General features: G+C 39.6%; 1 protein-coding gene and 1 long non-coding RNA gene across 2 annotated transcripts in view; one reads left to right on the top strand and one right to left on the bottom strand.

Moving 5' to 3' along the window:
• The window catches only part of onecut2 (one cut homeobox 2), a 35,890-nt gene extending 25,450 nt beyond the window's left edge, over positions 1–10,440 (top strand). Inside the window, exon 2 of the mRNA XM_030742689.1 lies at positions 10,151–10,440. Within this exon, the coding sequence (XP_030598549.1) occupies positions 10,151–10,440 (290 nt within the window). The remainder of the gene's footprint in view (positions 1–10,150) is intronic.
• The window catches only part of LOC115789320 (uncharacterized), a 69,628-nt gene extending 54,087 nt beyond the window's left edge, over positions 1–15,541 (bottom strand). Inside the window, exon 1 of the long non-coding RNA XR_004020682.1 lies at positions 15,291–15,541. This is a non-coding gene — a long non-coding RNA (uncharacterized LOC115789320). The remainder of the gene's footprint in view (positions 1–15,290) is intronic.
• Positions 15,542–24,548: the final 9,007 nt, after the last annotated feature.

Here is a 24,548-nt window from a genome sequence, read left to right as displayed (position 1 = left end):
AACAGTCATGATTATTGGAGCGGAGGGGTGAGTGACACCGCGATGACATCGCTCACATTAACAGCGTCACAGCTGATTAACGACCAAACCCAAATGCTCGGCCCAGGCGGCTCATGACGGAGTGTCGAAGCGTTCAAACATGGCGCCACACACAAGCTGGGAAGTGTATGTTGAAGGGCGACTTTACTACTTACCCTGCACTTATATGCCCTTTGTGTAATGGATACCAGGGCTTAAGTGGTAATGGTGCAATAAAAAAAAGAAAGAAAGAAATGCAGAGAGGGGGGAGAGCGAGAAGGAAGATGAGAGATGTGGAGAAAGGAGAAGGAGGGGAAGGAGGAGAGAGACAGTAAGGTAGGAGGAGGAGAAGGTGCGGGGAAATGCAAGAGAGACAGGAAGGAAGATGAGGGAGGGAGGAGAAGAAGGGAGGACAATGGAGAAGATAGTTAAAAAGATAATGGAAACAAAAGAGAGTGAAAGAGGAGGCAAATGATGGATTGGACAGAAAGAGGACAAAAGATGAAATAATGAAGAGAAAAAAGAAGATGACAGAAAGTCCACAGACTACAGATGCAAAGAAAGACAGAGAGAGACAGAGAGAGGGGTACTTCCTTTTGTACAAGAAATCCTTTTTTTTTAGCTGAATGAAGCCCGTCTCTGTCTGCAGAGTCCTGACAGACATCTGTGGCTTTATATTCAGCGTATTGATCCCCAAACTCTCTGCTGTGTCTCGTTTTCTTTTCTTCTCAGTCTCCCTGTTTTTCCTCCGTCTGCCCGTCGCAGCCTCAGACGGAGGAAAAGTAAAATGGCAGCTGCAATTTTGTGAGAATCATTGATTTTAATACAGAGGTGGTTTCATACAGGAAACAGGGGACTGTGATCAATATGCTTTGGTGATCAGTTTGACCTGTGGTTACTGCGAAAGTATGCAGTGCTTACTAATCCTGACACGGACTGATGGGAGTGCCTCTCACTCATATCAGGTATCTGCTGGTACCGCAAATCCTGCATTTAGTCACTGAAATTCAGTGCATCATGTTTGCTAGCCACGTGTGGCAAGTAAAAGGCCGAGTCTTTAAATTTTCCATTTCCCAATGTTAAACATACACATTTGTAAGTTTTCACGATATCTTACAGAAGAGCTGCAATAGGATTTCTGTCACAAAAACTGAAGCACAAACTTCTTGGACCTCAAAGAAAGTCGTATTATTTGTCAGATAATTCCAGCAAAAATGCTCCACAGAGGTTCAGGCGTGCTCTCACAACTGTCACTCAAAATGGCCTCCAGAGTTCGACAGTTCAACCCTGCGATGGTTACTGTGACGGCGTAAACTGCCCGCAAAGACCGGATCAGTATGTGGCAGGTCGTAAGCATGTTTATTTGTGCTGTAAACTTGGACATTGTAACACAGGGTGCAGCTGCCACGATGCCACCCGCTGGTTTCTGAAGTCCTGCTTTGAAGCCTCCAGATGAGATGCCTGATGTTTCCACCCTCGCCATCTTAGGTGTAAAAAACCAGATGTGACGCGGAGGGGTGGGCCTGACGGTGAAACCGTATGCTCATTGGCTACTTGACTTATGATTGGCAAACTGATAGCCAAAGAGCAGATAATACTCTATCCTTAATTTATGCTATATACATGTATTACTGAAACCTTTTCATCATTCTGGCTTATAGTTTTCCTTTTTTAAGTGACTGATTGTGTATCTGAGCACGTCCTGCCCCTGAACTCTGCCCCGATTTATCCACTGTTTGTCATTCAGACCACTATATTTCTGAGCTGTCACACCACCTGACAGGAATTTGTCACTATTTTGTGAGCGACTCGTTCATTTCCTTTATGTATTGCAATGTGGGAACTGGCGTCCCTCAGCAGCAGGACTCCTGCGCGGCGCAGTGGAGACTGAGGCTGTCACGGAGGAGCTGCCAGGCTGTGATCTATCTCTGTGGTGGAGATGAAAACAGTCTGTAATGACTCTGCTGAGCTCCCCTCGCCCTGTCTGTAAGATGAAACCGAAGCTCGCTGGCTCGCTCACTTCCTCCCCTCAAACTTTTATTCTTAATAATAAGCTTCATTTCTATAGAGTCGCACTGCACAGGAGTGAAAATGTGTGGAAAGTTAAAATTGGTTTTAGATCTGGAAGATTTTTTGATTCTTAAAGACATGAAATCTGTGATTGAGAAGGTTTAATGCATTTCCGCTGCAGCCTGTAAGTTTAATGTAATGACGGCAAACTGACTGAATGTGGAACAACTGAGACATGATGTTGAGATCACACAACTTTTTACAGATATCTGAGGGTGTTCATTTGTATCTGCACTTAAATACAGTTAGAAAAAAAGATAACGAGTGGTGGCTCTAGACTACACACACATACACACACACACACACACAGCAACTTAATACTGAGGGAAGCGTGAGTATGAGATACAAACCAAAGAAATAATAAGACTGAATACCCTAAGATTACAAAAAATGAAGAAAATCCTAAACTGAAGGATATTCAATTTAATTTTATTTATAAGGCACCAAATCACAACAAACAGTCGCCTCAAGGTGCTTTGTATTGTGGGTAAAGACTCTACAATAATACAGAGAAAACCCAACAGTCTAAACGACCCCCTATGAGCAGCACTTGGTGACAGTGGGAAGGAAAAACTCCCTTTAACAGGAAGAAACCTCCAACAGAACCAGGCTCGGGGAGGGGGGGTCATCTGCTTGGGGGGGAGAGACAGGACAAAAGACACACTGTGGAAGAGAGCCATGAATGCCACAAAACCCAGAACCCACAAAACTACACTATAAAAACATAAATAAAATAAAATAAATAAAAATAAGTCCATATTATTATTTTGTTTTGTATAGGAAAGGAAAAAAAAAATCACCCTGTTTTTACTTTAAAGAACTACATTATGAAAACCTTCAAGACGGATGAACCACCTGAGATGTCTTAATAATAAAATTTATATTAACATTTCCACTTACAGAAAACATCATTTTTTTACGATTCTCTAATATTATAGGGGGGCATACCTTGCAGTATAAAGCACCTTGAGACAGCTGTAGTAAATTGGCTCTTTACAAATACACCTGAATTGTCGAGAGTGAAAAATTAACCAGTTCAGAGGAATCTGAGATTTTCTGTTTCCTTTGAAGAAGTTCTTTGAATCTCGCCTCTTTTCCTTCTTTTTGTCACATTCTCCTCATCTCTGGTAATCCATTCCTCCTTCCTCTGTTTCCTTCTCTCCTCCTCAGTTTCCATTTCTCCTCGCTGCTCTCCCTTTCTCTTCTCTCCATTTCTCTGTTTTCACTTTGCAGTGGCTGCTTCAATAAAACATCACCTTGATATTGATGTTTAGCGGCCCTTGACTCTCGAAGCCTCCGTATAATACACTGATGAGTTTGCTGTGAGTGTTACCAGCTCTTAAAGCTCCTCACTTGACTCAACCCTCCATTCAAAAATGAAAAGAGAAAGCGCTCTAAGGTGGAGTAGTGCCTCTCAGCTGCCATATTGGAAGACTTGACCTCTTGAGCAGAGGTGGGTGAGACGAGCTGATTGTTTTTTTTTAAACTGTTCGGCCCAGATGTGGCTAACATCTGTGTTTGACCTGGGATTCAGATACATAAGAACCATTCTCAGCATTTATATTGGCCTGCTTGAGAACTCAGCTTGGTAAATAATTAACTTCAGTAAAGTGCTATTAAATGTGTGTTAACGTGAGGGACTGTCAGCTGGATTCGGGCCATTTCTTCTGCAGCAGCGGTGCCTCCATCCTTTTTACTGTGCAGATTCTCATCAGGGTTGATTAGTGAATGCAGTGTGGTTTCGATCTGGCATTGTACGGCTAAAGGTTTCACTTAGGCGACCAATTTATGAGCTTCCCGGAGCGCGTGCGAGGTAAAGCTGGTGGTTTTTCGCTCTTCACCGACTCAGGTTGTGCACCCTGATAGATTATCCCCACCTGTTTGCTGTTTTTGTTCAAAATGAAAATATCCCAATGTTGCCAACATTTCATCTGATTCAAAGAAGGAAAGTAGTTATAGTAGCCATTACACCTGCTCCCTGACTGTCATACAAACAGTCTACGTTTAGAAATTGCAGTTATTTGCAAACCTTCGTCAGTCTGTCTGAGAATGATGCACTCAGTCTGAGTCCAACCACAACCGTTTGACCACAGGTCGCCTCCTACCAGATGACCTTGCAGTCCAAAGTGATTGCCCAGAGGTTGACGGTGTTGTACGGCCAACCTGTGGGTGACCAATCAGAGTGAGCCTCAAGTGAAAGAGAAACTGCACCCAGAGTTTGCAGCTCAGGTCAAATTATTCTCCGCTCTTAAACTCGGAGACTGTTTGTGCTTTCACATCAAATTAATTTTAGTAACTGTGCAACCCTCAGCGACACAAGTCTGTTTTAACAGAACCGAATGAGTTAATTATGAAATATGGTCTTCTTATGCACATGAAATCATTGTTAGCTGGTGTATTCATTAACTCTCCCCAGCTTCAGGTCTTTATCGCTGAAACTCAGAAGCTAATTGGCTTCCATTAGGATGAGGATTATAATATTTTGCTGGTACCATAAAAGTACCACGGTTCAATGCCTTGGCCCTATTTAAGACTTAATTATGATGACACATGACTACAGTTAGAGGAAACAGTGCTGCGGATGCTTTTATAAGGAGTTCATTGATGATTAGGCTGATGATGTAAAGATGGCAACACGACAGCTGATTCCCACAGAGTGGAGAAAACAGAGGAGCGATTCTCGGTACTTTCTGCTGATCTCAAGTGCAGTTAGAGACGCATTTAGCAACACTCTGATGTCTGGAGTGGCTGAGGAAGCTAATGAAAGGCGAAGGGACCCCGCCTTATTGATCCCATTGATTTAGTCCTTACCTTTAAAGAACACCCACCCCCTCACACCACCTTTAATCTCACCCCTCCTCAAACCGGTAAACCCCTTTTGAATAATATAATTGTGTGTTTGATCCTTACTGTAACCTCCACTGGAGGAGGCGGCGGGGGGAGCCTGATTGAACCACTCAAGCATGCTCCTTCTGCCCTGAATGTGGGTTTGTGTGTGTGCTTGTGTCTGTGGTTGTGTGGGTGGGTGCGTTTGATTGCTCCCTTTTTACGTGCAGATGTGTCTGCACTTTTTCCAGTTAAAAAAAAAAACTTGTGTGGGGTGAACTGCTGCTGATCTGCTTTTAATCGAGCTACAGTAAGCAGGAAGCAAGAAAGTCAGAGAGAGCACATTTAAGATCTATTTACAGCATGTCAACTCCTTTAAATGCAGCACGTGTAACACAAAGTCTGGCAGATATACACAGTATGGACTAAAGTATTGGAGCACACCTCTTAATCTCTGAGTTCAGGTGTGTGGTCTGGCTTTACAAACGTACAAGCTCACTGAATTCCCGTGGATGCCATCGTTGCAACAAGTCATTTCGTGAAATTTCTTCCCTCCTAGATATTCCGTGATCAGCTGGAAGTGCTATTATCACAAAGTGGAAGTGTTTAGGAACCACGGCAACTCAAACAGGAAGTCCCACGTTAAGTGCTGGATCACAAAGTGTTGAAGCGCAGTGCAAAAACTGAGTGCCGGGACCTTCATGGCGTGGGTTTCCATGACTGAGCAGCTCAATGCGTGGGTGGGCCCGAATTTTGTCCATATAGTGCATCTCAAATGGCGATATGACCCTTGAAAGTTTACCCAGAATGCACTTCGACGTTTTCTTCAGTGAATTTTCAGAATCAGATTAAAGATCCAGGGTAAGAATGATCGCTACTGCTCCTTTACATCAGGGGTGTGAAACATAAGGCCTGGGGGCCAGAACTGGCCTATCAAAGGACAAAAAAAAAGGACATTGTCTGTGAAATAACAGAAACTCTCTGTTATAATTACAGGACAGTCTGGCCAATGAGATACCAGAATTTTTTATTTAATTTTACATATTTCTAATAATTTAAGCTCAAAGAGTCGTGCTGGCAGATTTTTTTTTTCCCATTTACTACAGCAGCATTTCTTCATCAGGTACAAGAACAGAGATGTACTGTTAAGATTACACCTGTTTATCTTACATTAAGATACCTCAGGGAATCTGTAGTTAAACTTCTTTACACCGGCAGAAAGGGGAGTTTCACTGGTCCACTCCACTTCAGATCACAGTGGGCTGTAAATGAGTCTGACATCCCTGATTTACATCACAGACATTAAATGAAGCCATGATATCTTTAGATTATTACTCTTGACGTGGTGTAAAATTGATCTGGTTGTGATTTTTCAGTCCTGAAAATTTCACGTGAATATGTGCTGTGCTTTTAAAGTTACAAGTGCTCAAAGCTGCTGAAAACTATGATGGGACTTTCAAAATTTAGACCCACTCCTTTCTACTTTGAGAGCTTGTCACTGACTTCATTAAATATACTAAACTTACTGTAAATTTCACGAGTATGTCTGCAGCCTCCAAACAGGCTGTACGTGTGGTTGTGTATGCTGAGAGTTTGTCTGTGATCGCCGTGTGACTGAATATAGTTTTTTTAGTAAATGCTTAAGGCTTTTATTTTGAATACATTTTATTCTGAAATGAATATTAGAAATAAATAAAAATGCAGAGTAATAAGGAATATGCATGCAGCAGTCGTCACATATTTCAGGTAAAGGTTTCACTATTGCATTCAAATTCACACACAAATTAATATCTAAAATCTTATTTCTCAGAGTCCAGCGCATTGTTTCGCTCCCGTTAAACCCTGTGGTTAAAAACAAACAAACAGGTGTAGCAGATAAGGAAGCATTGATAAACATGGATTAAAACAGCAACAGTATTAGAAAGAGCAATGATGACGAGTTTAGTAGTTTTGCCATTTTTGTACTTTTCCAAATTTTACTCAAAAGGACTGCAGAGTCACATTTGTCTCCTTCAAGCTTGAAATGTGCAGCAGGAAAAAAATCAAATTAGATTGTTTTGTTTTTTTGACCAGTATGAAGAGGAGTGTATTTCCCTCAGTCTGTTAGCTCACTGTTAAATATTTTATCACAAAGATCATCCAGTCAATAGCCGCGTCCAAAGTCCAACATTTGCCTCTAGTTTAGACTTTGAATTAACCTGTGACACATTTTAGCCCCTCTGACTGCCCCGTTATTAATAACAAGTGTTCTTTAAAATCAGATCTGATCATGTAAAGGTTCCTTAATATAAAAACACAGATATAAAAAAAATAGTCAAATAATCAGTTACAGATATGAAACAGCTTTAAGAGGCTCAACATGCAGAATGTGTACAGAATAAAGTCATTACTTGTGATTTAAAAGATAATTATTATTATTGATGATTGCTGTACACGTCTCTACAGTCAGGATGATTCAAAGCTGAGGTGTCTCTGGCTCTCAGCTCTCTCAGGCTGAATACATTTTCTCAGTGTGGGTTATTTTTTTTATTATTCACTTTTTTATTTTTGGTACCGGCTGCCTTCATTTTCAGAGATCAACAGTGCCACCTGTCAGTGACAAACTGTAACTACAACCACAAAACTGACAGTGAGAACAAAGGAAGAAGAATCACTCCCTCCACGATAAACAGCGCAGACACGGAGACACTTAAACTCAGCTTATTCATCTCCCAACTTCTTTTGTGAAGGTTTCCCCTGAACAGGGGGGTATATCTTAAATTTAAAGGCATTTTTCCAATAAAAATCCCCAAAAATATCCCAGAATGAACATAAGTAGAGAGGCCAGTATTTTCAAAGATACCAAAACCTGCATAGATGACTATGTGATGACCTGCAAAGACATTTTAGCCAAAGACGTTTTAATTGAGGTTTCTTTTAGTCATGTATAAAGGATATTTCAGGGTCATAAATGCTCAGACCTAAGAGGAAAATGTCTGTCAGATAAGGTAAAACAGACCAGATTGCTTTTATGGTGCAAGGACTAATTGGGTCCTTGTCCGGGAAAAATCCTGCAGAAATCAGCCAGAAAATCCACCTAAACTAAAATTTTACATTTGTGAATCCATCTGAGACGGAGAAACAAATAAAGGTGCCGTGTTTAATTCATTTAATCTGCCATCAGGCTGCTAAACGCTGTGATATGAAGCTGACAGGAGGCGGGATGTCGCTCTGTGTGCATGTTTACAGAGAGGATAGTTTCCCCTTACATAATAGTTTTGTTACTGAATTGAGTCCTTAACCTGATTCGTATTGATCAGCTGGGCTCTGACTCGTGCATACTTAATTCAGGGAGGTAATCAAATCAAGCACACACAGACCTCCTCGTCCTCGTCCTCCTCCGCCCTGCGTGATTGTGATACAGCAGCAGACACATTTCAGGAGGTGTTAACCAGTGATAGGAAAACTACAGTTACTTCACACCGGAAAAAGGTGATCCCACGGCTCTCAGATGTACTCGGGAAGGGTCAATGTAAGCATGGGGCTATAACGCAGCTTCATACCAAGAAAAAGCTGAAAAATAATCCAGACCTTTGATTCAGGCAGGGGTCGTACATGTTGAGGCCAGCGGGAGAAAGCAAACACTTACAGGTGAGGAGGCATAAGGTTAAAAAAAAGGGGGAAACCGAAAGGAGCTGCTGAACTGCAAAGAGAACAAAAGGTGGTAAGCAGGAGGTGAAATACAGGAGGGAGGTGTATATGCATTAGGATGGCTGATTGGCTAATTGGAGACAGGTGTGGCAGACTGGACAAAAAAAAAAAATCACCTTCCAACTCCTTTTTCCATTTTCCTTCAAATTGATGGGAAAAACATGATGAAGGGAAACTGTGGAAAGGAAAATTTGTAAGGAGTTAGGAGAAGAGAAGCTTGGTGCTCAGAGGATCGCTTTAATAATGTGATGGCTGATGTGTTAAAACTACAACATCCTGAAGATGGACTACAAAAAGCTCATTTCAGATACTTTAACCCCTGTGCTTTTTCCCGCGTTGCTACGTGCACATAGAGAGAAAAACAGGTGGAAACATATCTGTGGCTAAAGTGGAACTAATTAAACACATTTAATCAGCCAGAATAATGATAAAGAGAGGACGTAAAACTGGCAGGAAGAGGTTTTTTTTTAATGATTGTTATTGGTTGGAGACAGACGAACAAGGAGGCAGCTGATTTATTCTCATCCTAACCTCCAGCCCCCCTCAGACTCCCACAGTAAAAGAAGAAGAAGCCTGACTTTATGAGTGTTACATGATGTGCTGTAGGCAGGCCAATTCAGGGCTAAGGCCACCCAAACAGGTCGGCTGTTTACCTCTGATGTCCTGATGTTATTTTACTTCTGGTCTTTTGTGTTATTTTTTTAATTTTGTTGGTTTTACTTAATGTAATTTGTATTTTGAAAGACATTACATGATTAAATATACTTACTAAAAACAGTTCTTTCCTCACTGAAAGAGAACCTGCTACTCTGTGCACTTAACCTTTCAAATAGATGTGTTATAGTGTTTTATTGCTATTTATGATATTCCTTCAGCCTGTATAAACCATCATACACCTGCAACATAAGGAGTGGAACAAATTAGTGTTTTTGATATTAGTTTAGTCCAAATCTGTACATGCTCACAGTCCTGTTCCTGCTCTAACCTCTGGTCTTTGTGCAGCCCAAGTTGCCTCCATTATTTTTAGCAGCTCACAGCGGGCTGGATCTGGCCTTTTAAAGTCTGTGTTTACACAAACTTTCAGACTTGGATTTACCTTTGGCCTGTCTTTCAGAGTCACTGGACCTGCTTTTCAATGCCGTCTCACTCTGGTCGTTCACTTCATAGCTAGAGTGTGATGGTCAGATTTCACGGCAGTCTAAACAACCAAATCAATTAGGAAATGAACCGAGTACACTCGAGGTTAAACCACACTTAGTTACCAAACATTCATGCAACTCCTGTGTTTTCTAATCAGTGAAACATAACAGCCTGAACCATGTTGGTAAAGTTCAGCCCAGTGGCACAATGGAAAACATGGCGAGATGGAAGGTACACAGATCAGAGCAACACGGGAACATGAGCATCTGCAAACAAGACCTTCTGTTTGTGTTTCATGTGAGAGACGCTGTTAAATCCTCCTCCAACGTTTAACTGTTGTCCAAATACTAACACTTTTCTCTTTTTTCCCTCCTATTTTTTCTTCCTCCCTCTCCCTGTTTCACAGCATGCAAGAGGAAGGAGCAAGACACGTCAAAGGACCGCAACAACACGCCAAAGAAGTCGCGGCTGGTCTTTACCGACCTGCAGCGGCGCACCCTACTGGCCATCTTCAAGGAGAACAAGCGGCCATCCAAGGAGATGCAGCTCACTATCTCGCAGCAGCTGGGCCTCGAACTCACCACCGTCAGCAACTTCTTCATGAACGCCCGCCGCCGGAGCCTGGACAAATGGACAGATGATGGCGCTAGCCCCGGCGCCCAATCTTCAGCGTCCAGCACTTGTACCAAAGCGTGATAATAGATAGAGAGGAAAGGGATGGGGAGTCAGGGAGGGGGTGGGAGTTTTGGGGAGGGATTGAGGGTGCGGGTTGAGGTTTCGTCCTGTCAAAGCGTGACGGAAAACCAAACTTTTTACATTATTTTTTTGTCTGTTTTTTTTTTCTTTTGTCGAGGGTGATAAACTGAGAGAGGGGCTGCTCACTGCTACGACTTGTTTTAGCCAAACCGCCTTTTTCAAATTCATCATACATCCATAAAGAAGCTGAAGGGTAAATTCATCTTTAAAACATACAAACCTCATAGACGTTCACTACCGATGTCTCCTTTAGAACAATAAGATGACATGCTAGCCCAAATACCAAAGACAAGAAGACGATACGTGTTTTTTATTATGCAATATAAGCTAGGAACCAACCAAACAGGAAACCAAGGAAAGCTTTAAGACTGCAGAATGTGATAGAAGCTCTGGGATAAGAAAGAGTTGTGTGGAAATTTTGTGATATTTTAACCCTCACATGTCCAAAGGTCACGGATAAGTTCAAGGAAGAGTTCTAATTCAGATGCTGGTGTTCAGAGACTGCACAATCATTGAGCATCAGAATTTATTACTGATCAAACAGAAGGTAGTGCACTCTATGTGATCACAGCAAATCAAGACTTAAAATAATTGAATCCAAATTAGCATTAGTTACAAAATTCTTTTTGGGGGGAAAAATTCAAGGTTGATTATTTTTCTAATGACGGAACATAACCAACTCTTGTTTATAAAATGACAAAATTTCCATCACATTTTAGATAAAACACAACATGCAAAGATTTGACTCTTTAAAGGGGGGCAGTGAGGCTTTTTTTTACATTTCGAAATGGCAAAATATGCAAGCACAAACACATACACACCTACACAAACACTCACCAAGGCACATGCAACTTCCTCATAATTTGAGCCAACATGTAGAACTACAAGCTTTCTCAGCATACTTAGAGTTTGACGGAGTATTAGTGTATTATATATGACTATATATGATGTATGTGAGCACAATCTTGAAGCACATTTTCTTTGCAATAGAACCGGGGCTCTCTGCCAAGCCAAGTGGTCTTCACATCGTAGAAAACTCAGGATGCCATTTTTTTAAACAGTGGCTGAAATCCATACGCCGTCTGTTGTTACACACTGTACTATACGAATGTACAAACACACACATGCAGACACACACAAAAGTTTCAGACAGGTACTCGTTTTGCAGAAATACTCATACACACATGCACAACTTTAAAGAGTCATTTCCCAAACGTTTCCCTGAATTCACAGCCAAACCAAAGCTAAGCTCCAGTTTACCCTTGCTTCACCCACCCATCACTTGTGTTACCATAAACTCATCCACGAGGCAAGCGCACTCCACAAAGCATCTTAGCATTAGCACTTTCTTAGTTTGCAAAGAACAAAGAAGGTTTTTAATGAAAACTGGACAAGAGCTGAAATTTATAACTATCTGACCCAAATCTGAAAGTAGATTTGAAGGCCAACACCTAATTGTAGCCCAGAAAGACAAAAGATACTTTGATCATTATTCAAATGGGTCTAAAATCAGTTCAGACATATCAAGCGATATGGCAAGTCCTGATATGGTCAATACAGAATTTCAAGAAGGCTTTCAATTAGTCAGCCACATTAACCTCGCAAGCATTTTGATGCTGACTAACTGTCAGCTAACCACCTTTTCTCAACATCTAGCCTTAGTTGAAACAAATAGATGCAACAAAGAGATGTTTGCCATCCACCAAGTATATTTCTTGAACCTTGCCCTGAAGTTCTTGTTGGACTTTCTAGTTTATCCTTCTATAGATTTATGACAAAATGAAGCAAACATTGTTTCAGACAGTTATCACAATGTTCAGAATCAGGAGATTTATATCTTTTTTAGCCGACAACAGCAAAACATAAAACCAAGCTTTTAAGATCACAAAGGGTTCTGGGTTGATAACCTTCCAGCTCTAAAGTCAAGATGCTTTTTGGAAAGCTTTGAGCTGCTTTCAAAAATACCATAGAAAAACAAACCAAAACTCCCACCGCATCGATACATCAGCAGAACCAGTTAACCGTCTGAGCCCAAGAAGGATGAACTATCCAGGCGGATCAGGGCCTTTGTAATAGTTAAAGAGGACAATCTAAAGACGATGCCTGGCTAGTCCATCTCTTCCAGAGGGTCAGTGGGCTGCAAAACAGGTCTTCATGCAGCAAAAAAATGATTACGAATCTTCGGTCATAAAGTGGGCATCCCTTTATCAAGATAAGCAAACGCCTCTTGCTTGCCACTTGGAAAGATCTGCTGTAATACAATGCAAGTTTGAGGACAACACTGAATTTGTTTGCAGCATAGGAAAGTTGGATGCTTGACAAAAGGGATGATCAACAGACAGATGGGCCGTGACAAACACACAAAAAAATCTGCCCGTCTCTGTGACCGTCTGTGTCCAAGCATCCATCGCTACCAAATGCTTCAACACCCACTGATTTAAAGGTATTACTGTCGCACTGTACAGCCTTTACACATGATGTAAATACTAACGCACTCACAAAACCTCAACCGCTGTCACCTCCAGCTCAACTTTAGTATCTTTTACCATCTGCATTCACCTCATCAATCATTTTTCACTCAAGCTATCAAACCAAAAAAATAAATAAAAATAAAATAATGAAAAGAGAAGAAAAGAAAAAGAAACCAAACCAAAGGAAAGGCGTCAGTCAGCAGCCCCTACTCTTTAGAAACCCCAGGCTGAGTCTTGGCCTGGTTAGAGACAAGCCAAAGGCTTTAAGAACGATTTAAAATAAAAAAAAATGGACACTTGAGACTTTTTCTATTTATTGACAAATCGAAACCAAAGAAAACCTTTTTTCTGCACCTAACTGTTCCAAAAAAATGGAAAAAAAAACTGATGATGGAAGAGAATTATTACCAAAAAGAAAAGAAAAAAAAAACAAAAAAAAAGAGTGGAGGCGACAACGTCGAGGATGGAGGACAACGACAACAAGGAGATGAAGGGAGAATATGAGGAAGGATGACATCACGAGAGTGGAGAAGTAGCTTTGTTCTGCCTGATATTGTGTCAGGCCATCTTTAAGGGGAAGCAAGTTGGGGACTGAAAAGGGTAAAACCACATGGGAAGAAGGGAAGGAACAAACGGTGGACACCGTCGACCATTTTCTTCCCTTCGACCCCCAGAAAAAGGCAGAACATTAATGTGTCTCTCACGGTTGAAGAGTGTCTTTAACGTGTGCCTATGCAGTTTTTCAAAGTAAAAAAAAGGTTAAAAGAACAACAGAAACCTCATCAGCTAACAAACCAAAGATTCACCGTTAACTCCAGTAGCAGTTCTTCTCCCCCCACCCAAAAAGGTAAAGCATCCACTTTGGTTAACCAGCATGAACACACCTGAAGCATAGCTACTGTTGCTGAGAGTGATGTCTTGTAGGTTTTTATTATTTTTGTATACCTATTACCTGGTAAACATTTAGTGTTAGCTTAAAGGCTAATCCAACTTGTTTGTGTTTTAACTTAAAACAAGTAGCAATTCCTTCTTTCTGTTAGCTCGTTAAAACCAACAAACTCAGTCAACACTTTTCTTTAAAAAATAAACTCACTTTGATTGTAAACTAGCTAGCTAGCTTATAAACTATTCTGAATTACCATTATGGCTAATCTAGTTTGTGTTTTAAAACAGGTAGGATTTTCTGCATTTTTTTTTTAGCTTCATTAAAACCAACAACCTTAGTCAACATGTTTCTTTTAGAAAACTCACTCTGATTGTAAGCTGTCTAGCTATCTTATGAGCTAGTTTGTAAATTATTTTGGGTTAGCTTACAGGCTAATCTAGTTTAGTCCTTAAGATAGTTAGCTAACTTGTAAGCTATTCTGGGTTAGCATAAATGCTAACCCAGAATAGCTTACAAGTTAGCTAACTAATAAATGGTAACCCTGTTTGTCATTTAATTTTAAATCTTGGTAGCATTTCTGTTATTCTGTTAGCCTTATTAAAAGACAACAAACTTAGTCAGTATCTTTATTTCACATAACCTAGTTTGATCGTAAGCTAGCTAGCTAGTAAATAGCTGCTTCTAAGCTTTTAAGGCCACTAGTTTGCAAGTAGCTAATTTTATTTTCCTATGGAGAACTTAACCAAAACTTATAGCTTTTATTTTTATTGGTTGTTCCTTCAGCATGGCATCAATGTAGCCATCGTCATCCACAAACATTACCACCGCACCACACACAAACACGAACTTCTGCACACCGAGGAATAAATACTAGAGTATTTGGAAGAAAATCAAAAGCTTCTCTTCACTTTTAGCTTTTCACACAGGTCAAAGTCTACCTCCATTTACTGCAACTCCAACAGGACAATATATTTGAGCTTGGTGAATTAACATTAAGAAATAACACAAGCTAGTTGTTATTATGCTTACACCCAGTTTGAATATTCCTGCCAGTTGCTGTTGTCCAGCACACTTCCTTCTATAGAAAGAGTGACAGTGGTAGTGCTATTTGAACTGTACGGTGCATACCAAAGATTTTTTGCTGTACTAACAATAGCACCCTGTCACCTTTTCTTTTTCAATCAGTTTCTTTAACACCGAGTCTAACTTTGTACTTTTCAACCCAAACCCAGCTAGAAATCAGTTAAACAAGAAAAAGTCTGGCTGATTTAGGCTGGATTTGTACCACAAAACCTGTACAATAAACTATAATTATAGTAACCCAGAGTTGAGTTTCAGCTAAAGGACAAAAACATTGCTTGGCTGGGGTTGAAAAGTTTTTAAAGGTGTCCAGAAAGTTTCTGAAAAATATATTTTGAGTTTGTTGTACTCACTTTGCCATGCTGTAGGAGAAACCTCACAAAAAACCCTCTCAGTAGCAAAGAAAGCCCATGTTAGCTCGTTCCTTAGGGGGGAGGAACTACGCTGCTGCTCCCGTGTATACGACAACAATAAATAAAACCAAACCAAAAAACACCAAGTCGACACCTGCTGAGAGAAACTGCTAAAATATCGGTCAAATAGCTTTATCCTTAGTTTTCTCTCTGTCTTTCTGTATGTAAAGCTTCTAGTCCAAAGAAATCCACCACCCACCTGAACCGCCCGTCCTGCTAACCGCGCCCAAAGGAGGGGGCGTGGCTTACGGCTCAGGGGGTGGTGGCCATTTTCCATTCCCACTTGCAGTTCTGTCTGGATTTAATACAGGCTAAACCTGCCAAACCAACAAAAATAAATAAAAATGAAATAAGAAGGGTATGAAACCAAAAAACAGTCCCAAAGAGGTTTTCATTGCTTGTTTTTAACTACTTAAAAATTATTTGCCAAATTTTACTACTACTGTATTCCTTTCTAGGATTTTTTTGCAATATGTGATTTTTTTTTTAATTTAATGTAATTTATGTTTTTAATTGTGAATTAATTTAAGCGAACAAATTTTTGTTGCCAAATCTCCCTCTGAGCCCTTTTACCTTGATGATGATTAGCTTTGCCAAAGTTTACACTGTATTTTCCTTTTCCTTTCCGTTCAATGCTGTATTTATTTATGAGGTGTTTTAGAACACACTAGTTTTGTACTTAATGATAATTTAATGTTATTTAATTAGATGTAATTGTTTTTTGCTGAATATTTATGAGTATTTAAGAATGTTAGGTGCATCAAAGATGCAGTGCGTTTGCCAGGCCTGTTAATTTATTCTTAGCTAGCTTTACTTTTAAAAGCAAATGAGATGTTGTGTTATGAATGTTTAGACTTAATGACAAAACAATGTAGAAATGTCGATTTAGACTCGCGTACTTCTGAATGTCAACACTTGCTCTCACTCTTTAGCCGATCTAGTTTTGGGTTTTGTTTTTTGGGGGATTTTTGTTTGTTTGTTTGTCGTTTTGTTTTGTTTGTCCTGGTAATGATTTTTGTTTTTTGGAAATGAAAACAATCTCTTGATGACAAATACTAGCCTACTGAATGATGAGCACTGCATCTGCTTTTCTTTTTCCTCCCTGTGATTTTTGTGGCTAATTTATTGTTTTGTTGCTGATTTGTTTGCATCCTGCTGACCATTGTTGAACAAGCAATGAATTTCAGACTGATGTTCTAGTGACACTTGATCAGGTGAAGTGAAGGGCCACATGCTGATATGAACTGACTCACCAAAGATAACTGGAATCCTTGAGAGGCCAATAAACTGTGTGTGTTTACATCCACGCAGCTCACACCCCGCTAAAGCTCTTATTCATATTATCATGCACACTTCTTCAAAACCAACATTTTCAAGCCCTATTTGTTACATTTTAGATTCAGCAAATCAAAAACAGTTTTATGTAGTCCAAGAGAGGATGACGAGGATATGGATAGATAATTTTTATTTAATTTTTTACAAGTCTAAGACATATTGTCAGGTGTGTACCAGATTTTTTTTTGGAGGGCCCCCGTATATTGTACATAAAGCATGAATGTAGCCACGGTGACGTGCCATTTTAAAGCTTCGCCTCGAGCCTTTTGGTCGTCACCATCTTGGTTTTGTGGAACTAAACATCACAAGTGAAAGGTGGGCCCGACTCAGGAACTATTCATACTAACTGCGCTCTAAAAGCATACCCTACTTTATTATCTGTTACTCTGGGACCATCATTTATAAAAAGAACATTGTTCTGTCATGAAGAAGACTTCAAACTATCAGTTAAGACCATAAACTTAGCTGAAAAGTGTTTACTGGGGTTGTAAATACAGTGAGAAGTAGGGTCGTTTTCCCATAGACTTTAATGCAATTTGACTTCTTTTTTGCAACCTGAGCAGCCACCCCCTGCTGGCCATTATAAAGAATGCAGGTCGTGCATTGGCTTCACTTTTCAGACCCTAATCAAAGGCTACGTCCATCTTTTACATACAGTATATGTGAGCACCAGAAGCCTGATAGTTTATAAATCAAACCATATGCATATGCACATCCCCTTCAAAGAGTCCATAAACTCTAAATAAACCATGTCATGGTCCAGGTACTATAAACAGGAAGTGAAATGCCTGCTGTTATCAGGATTTCAACACGTGTGACTGCGTGAATGCCAACACACCAACTTGTTTCGCTTGTTACGAAGGAAAACTGAGGAGTCCCTTAGAGCTAGCTGCTTCCAAGACTGACTTTGTCTGTTGTGTGTAAAAAGAAAAAAACTTTCTATTTCAGTAGTGAGAACCAGAGAGGCTACCTCACTGACTTTCCATTTGTCCTTTTAATCGTGTTGATGAAACCAAAGAAACCAAAGATTTGTTTCCTCTTCGGTACGGTCTGCGCTCAGCTCCATGCTTTTGTGCTTTCTCTGTTTTATTAATAATCCCACAGATTCTACGGTTTCTTTTTTCTCTTATTCTTACTTCCTCTTTCTCTCCTTTCCCTGCTTCTCCTTTAGCCCCACTCAACCTTTTATCCACACAAAGTGCAAAGAAGGGAAAGAGGCAGGTATCATGTAGGATCCAGCTGGATGCAGAATATCTGGGCTCAGTCGTAACTCAAACATTTCATGTGATAAGTTTTTTAAATTCAGAAATACGTGCAACCGCTAAATGGCTCCGGAACATCGAAAAGAAGAGCCCCACAATTTAATGTAAAAATCTGCATCTTTTACATATAATGTACAGCCAGATGTAGTTGGTAAATTAACTACAATTAGTTATTGTGACAGGCCTACTTCTACTAAATGTAATTGTATAACATACAGAAGCAAAATAAAAGCCTTTACACTGAGATACAAAAGTAAAAACGACCAATAACGATGCTTTGCACTGAAATATAAAAGCTGGAAGCTCTTAGCATCACTGCACTGAACCATAAAGACCGCAGTAATAAGACAACCAGCCCTTTAAACAAGTAATAAACACCTATTGGATGATATGTGTTCTGTTCAGACACCAAAGTCTTGTTGCTTCATCCTCAACACTCTTTCAGGACTCTTTTTTTTTTTTTTTTAATTAGATGGCTGATTGTTACAACTTAGTGCTGCACAGCAACTGCAATGATGTGACACTGTGTTTGAGCAGGAAGGAGCCAAACGAACCATTTCTGACCCTCTTAATTGTTCTATTGAGGATGCGTCAAAATAATTGAATCCTGCCCACTGTGATAGTGCTAAAAGTCTACCAGGTAATGTTAGACATTTTTTGCTTTGCTCTAAAATGCAAACAAGAAACATCTCAAGAAATGAAATAAGAGTCATTTGTGAGCTTCTTTGCTCTGCTCTGTGGGTCCTTCTGCATCCCCTAGACAAAAAAAAACAAACCACATTTGTGAGACAGATGATGAGACAAAATACTCCACCAACTTTACACTGATCTCACAGGCCTGCTTGGAAAAGCAAAGCATACCAAAGTGGTTCAGGAGACTGAAGGAAAAGGGAGCCACAATGTCTTAAAGTCATGTAACTGTCTTCAGTTAATAAAACAGTATTTTTTTCTCTCATAGCAGCAGCAATATGCAAGTAGCATCAAATATCTGAGATCTACGCATCCAGCTGCACCATTTTACTTCCCTTCTCACAAGCATTTGGCTTAAAAATCAACTGGGGAAGCCAAATGGTGGCAGAAGAAACCTCTGAAAAATTTTAGGGTTGATTGACACACTTTGCTTTTCCAAACCAGGCTACTTCGGAAAACAAAGAGAGCGCTTTTGTTGCAAAGTATGAGATAACCTTGGATGAGTGCCTTGCTTGAACCAAAGCGAAGTCTAGATCTCTCTGTTGTGCTATAAACTTTCTGTTCCCACGAAAAGGGAGAAACCTCAGCGAGGCCGCCACTGCTGAGGTTCTTCACTGCTCTTTGGTGCTTTGCAGCACAATCAAAGCAAAGAAACAGAGCAAATACCAAAGGTTTCCTCCTCAGTTTAACTCCTCTCTTCTACCTGCTGTCCCCTCGCTTTCCTGAGCTGGGTTACCACATTTGATCTGGTTGATGTTGAATGCAGATGTTAATCTCATGTTTGCTTAAAGCTAGTCTGATGCAGATGATCAAGAATGAACACAGAGATGAATGAAGTAGTTTGACCTCATGGACACGTCAAAATTTAGTGTTTTTGTCATTAATCTTTTTTCTTTTTTTGCATTATCTTTATCCACACAGTAATTTATTGTGATCACAAGAAATTCGATTTTTCAGCATGTTTACATAACATGCTAACAAACTTCACAGCGTCCCTGAAATAATTATGATTATAGTTTCTGAAAAGCTGTTTTACAGCAATTCTACTGGATACAGTCTCATCAGAGTTTGTTAGTTTGATTGAGCGATGTTTCTGGATCAGGAATTTGTCATCTCCATTGTAGTTTTTTTTTTTTTTTTGCATTTTCCCCCAACAGTAATATAAGTATTATGACCGCAACAAAGTCACAACATACCATCGAACCCATTCTCTCTCTCTCTCTCCAATTAATTCATATAACAAACTATTCTATTGATTATATGGTGATTTTTTACTTCCTGGCCTACCATATATACAGAAAGCCAAAGAAATATAAGACATTAAAATTTTTGACCAACATTAGGTGAATTCCCAACTCCACAAAACCTTAAAGTTTTCTAATACAGAAATAAATGTTGGTTTCAAGCCACCAGGAATTTGCACAGCGAGATTAAATGGATGTTTTTATATATGGAAACCAAAGAGACATAAAGTTTAAGTAAAGAAAAACATAACTTTTATTATTTGCGATCAAAAGAACGACTGATCACAGAACATGCTTGCAAACCCATTTTATCACCATCTCCGCTTAATTTGCAACACTGTGAAAATAAATTTGATATATTGTGACTTTATAGCAGATTTTATGTTGATTCTGTGATCATAGAATGGAGATCAAACGTGTCACTGCAAGACCTCAAAGCGCTTGAGTTTCTGAATTAACAATTTTACGATCTTGAGCAAGAAAGAAACCAAAGAAACGACCAGTTCAGGTGGAAATTCAGCTCCTTGCCTTCCTCTTCCTCTTTCTTCTTCTTCTTCTTCTTCTTAAATGGTTGCAAAGCTTTAAAAAAAAAAAAAACATGGAGACAAAGTTGTGAGCGTTGTGCGCAGACCGTGCTCTCTTTACCAAACTGTTGCAGATATACCTCATAGACACTAGTGTTAGGATGATGTTATTATAGCGTATGTCATAAATTATTCACTTGCTCTTCTTCCTTTTTTTGGTAACTGTAACTTTAAAATGAAACAAATGTGGGGTAAAAAGCTTTATACATTTTTAAGTTGTGATTTTTTGTGATAGTTAAAAAGGTGCGCTAAAACCAAAAATTAAAAATGCTTGTCTTCTTCTATGCTCTCTTTCTTGTTGATGTATTGCTGTTCTCTCTTTGTCCCATCTGCCAAGGATTGAGGGATGCATCATTTTAAATGTTTTTTTTTTTTGGTCTCTGCTTCTTTTGAAGGGGTTTTTGTCCACTTGTGGATATTTTTCCGATTGGGAACATTGTTGGAATGATGCCACAATCATGTTTCAGCCCAGAATAATAACAGCTGCTTTCACGTATTTCTTTTACATTTTTATTTGGCTTTCTGTCCTGTGCAGTAATGCTAGCATCACATTACATAATCCATACAGCAGTTCTATAGCCCAGATTTTATGCATGAGTATAATTAGCTAGCCATGTAATGCATTGTGAGTCTTATTATTAACCATCTTCTTGTTGTCATCTTCTTGTTTCATTTCCATCACTATATGCTATACAAACAGACCTTTGTGTTGCATCTCGCATTAGCACACCTTTGACCTGCTGATGTTTAACCTGATAACTTGCTTCCATTTGGATTATGGGAGCATCAGCTTAGGAGAAGCTCAAAATTTAATCTTATTTTTTACCTGCCATCTTTGAACAACAAGAGCCAACAAACAAATGGACTGATGATCAAATTCAAGTTACTTCAATGTCAAAAGAAAAGTATTTCTATTGTTGAGAATCTTGTCACAAATGGTCCTCCATAACTCAGTAACTGAATTAACGCTCAGTGAAAGTTAAAGTTACTTCAGTGTTTCCGACAGATGGAAAAAAAAACATTTTCAAGATGAGTGTTTTGTGATTGTGTTAAAATTCATGCAGTGTTACTGAAAACAGAGCACTTCCAGTGTTATTGTAACTTAAGCAGGATCATAACAGAAAATGGCATCTACCCCCCAAAATTAACAGACGGACTTTGGAAAACTTTTTTTTTTTTGTCCTTGTCAGGTATATTTTTGCTTTTTTTTTTTTTTAATCTGGTGGTAAAGATAAATTAATATGCTAAATCCATATTTTTATTTTCTGTTTTATCTTTTTGCTATAAACCCACATGGATACAAATGTTACTTTTTAATGCCCTGGTTACCATTAAGTTTTCCTAAAAAAAAAAAAAAACTCATAAAATCAAAAGCTCACAAGTCGCCTAAGTTATTAACTTATTAATAACTTATGTGTACCTAACACTAACTTGCACAAGTAAGATGAAAAGTTTTACATCAAACCAATAAGATAAAATTTGTACATTTAGCCTCATTTCTTTTGTGCATATAAACAGAAATTCAGTCAGAATTCCTGGTTTCAGCATCAGCAGCATCAACAGTATTGGGTCAAAGGTCAAAGTGGCAGAGCCATAAAGTCAGTATGTGGACAAAATCACAACCTGTCCACGTTTTTAATTACCACAGACACTGCAGTGGAGAATAATTATAGCAGTTTCCTCTTAAAAACACATTTTCTTACGTTATCCAATCACATGCTTTCCCGCCAAAACCTCGCCTGTATCATCCAATCACATATTCTCCCGCCAAAACCTCACCCTAAACACCATTTTAATCCTTTGTTTTTAACTTTTTTTAATGTTATTTTATTTTTCCCTTTTCTTTACATTTTGTCATATTTGTCATACTGTAATCAAAAGTCCAATGAGACATTTTTATTTTTGACATTTGTTTGGAACAGAAAAAGTGAAGTGACTGCAAACTTGTGGTGTGGAATAAAACTGATGATCAAACATGAAGGAGCTATTTGGAGAATAATTGTTGTTCCACTCTATGTATAAAAGAAGAAAAAAAATCAATAAAGAAATCACAATGGTCTTATCCATGTACAACTGATTCTCCTGTTATTTTTTTTGTAATAAAACATACTATGATATTAAACTGTAAATTCATATATTCATTTTATACCTTAAAGTTTTAGGTGGGGTGTTTTAAATATAAAACATATGTGGCCACTGTCATGTCACCTTTTGGTTTTGGACTTGAACCCTCAAAGTTAGCGTTTTGGTCTTTGCCCAGTCGGTTTTTTGAAAACGAAAGTGACCATAAGTTATCAGCTAATGCTACCTAGCTTGGTTAGCAAAAACTTGCTAACATAAGCGCCTCAATATTTGCATCCATAAACTACACGGATACATCGCATGGACTCACATACCTGCTAATTACTGATAGAAAGACCACAGAAGGCAAAGTGGATAATGACAGAATTACTTTCATGTGAAATCTAACCAAGTCAAAAGCACTCTTGAAGAAGTAAGTGTATCATTGTCAAAGCCTACACTTAAGAGACGCCTTCACAAATATAAAAACATTGAGTTTACAATGAGGTGCAAACCACTGGTTACACTCAAGACCAGAAAGGTCAGATTAGACTTTGCTGGAAAACATCTAAAAAAGGCTGAACAGTTCTTTAGACTCTAACTTGTACCAGAATGATGGGAAGAGGAAGACAAGAGGCTAGCATTCCACATTACCTGCCAGACATGGTGGAGATAACATTACAGTATGGACATGTGTGGCTGCCAGTGGATCTGGATCACTGGTGTTTGGATGCTGTGGCTGCTAATAGAAGCAGCAGGATGAATCGTGAAGTGTACAGGGTGGTACTCTCTGCTCAGATTCAGACAGATGCTCCAAAAGTGGGTGGACACAACTTCACAGTCAAAGGGATAATGACCCAAAGCAAACCCAAGACTTTCTCAAGGAAAAGAAATGGGATATTCTTCAATGGCCAAGTCAGTTACCTGATCTCGACCTAAGAGAACAGTTCAGTTATTATGAGTAGGGGTAGGGAGAGCCTTGAAGATGGCCCAAGATGACATCCTGCCACGGCCACCACCCAAGAAAACACTGACCGTGTTCACCACATGGTGATGGATGACAAACGTTTAACTGTTAATCAGATAGCTAATCCTGCAGGCATCGAGAACATTCAGCATAACAAACTTGGCATGTCAAAGGTTTCTGCTCGGCGAGTGCCACGACTTTTAACGTTGGATCAAAAGCACACCAGGCTGGTCATATCGCAGGCGAACTTGGCACTTTTTGAAGCAAATTCAGACCGTTTTATTGAATGTTTCCTCACCCAAGATGAATGTTGGGTTCACCGCTTAGAGCCAGAGACCAAACGGCAGTCCACGCAGTGGAGACACCCATCTTCTCCCCCACCAAAGAGGGCCAAGGTGGTGTCATCAGCAGGGAAGGTGATGGTTTCTGTCTTCTGAGATGCAACGGGCATCGTGCTCACTGACTACCCTCAAAAAGGCCAAACTATCAATGGAGAATACTATGCCAACTTGCTGAAGCAGCTGCAAAAGCCAGTCAAGTCAAGGGGGTCCCAAATCAGACTCGTGGTCTCATGATGATTTGTTTGTAGTAAATTCATCCTGCAGTGTTGATGAATTCATTTTGTTATTTAATGTTTTTCTTCTTTATCTCATCCCACATTTTTTGTTAGACTGATCATCATTACCTCGTACCTCTCCTCTCTTCTCTTTAACCTCTCCCACGAACCCGTCTGTCTTTAATGACTCCATCGCCTCCCTCGTCTCTTCGTTCTTTTCTGCTCGGTGTCACTCTGCTCTGTTTTCTCTCACTGCAGTCATTCCAGCATCCATCTCCTCTCAGTAATCAACCTACTCACTTCTCCCCTTTAACCCTCCTCCTCCTCTCCCCTTTTAATCACTCCATCCCATACCTCCTGCTCGCCTTCCTCCCTCTGTTGCCAGGGAAACAGTGGCCCATTGTGTAGCTGTTAATCTCGTGACATTGTCTTTCTATTACCTGTGGGTCAGATGCCTGATAAGGAGGACAAAGCGTGGGAAACCGAAGAACGACTTGCT

This window comes from Archocentrus centrarchus, chromosome 12 (assembly GCF_007364275.1).
Source record: "Archocentrus centrarchus isolate MPI-CPG fArcCen1 chromosome 12, fArcCen1, whole genome shotgun sequence".
In the NCBI taxonomy this organism is placed as follows: domain Eukaryota; kingdom Metazoa; phylum Chordata; class Actinopteri; order Cichliformes; family Cichlidae; genus Archocentrus; species Archocentrus centrarchus.
This window is presented reverse-complemented; position numbering and strand designations above follow the sequence as displayed.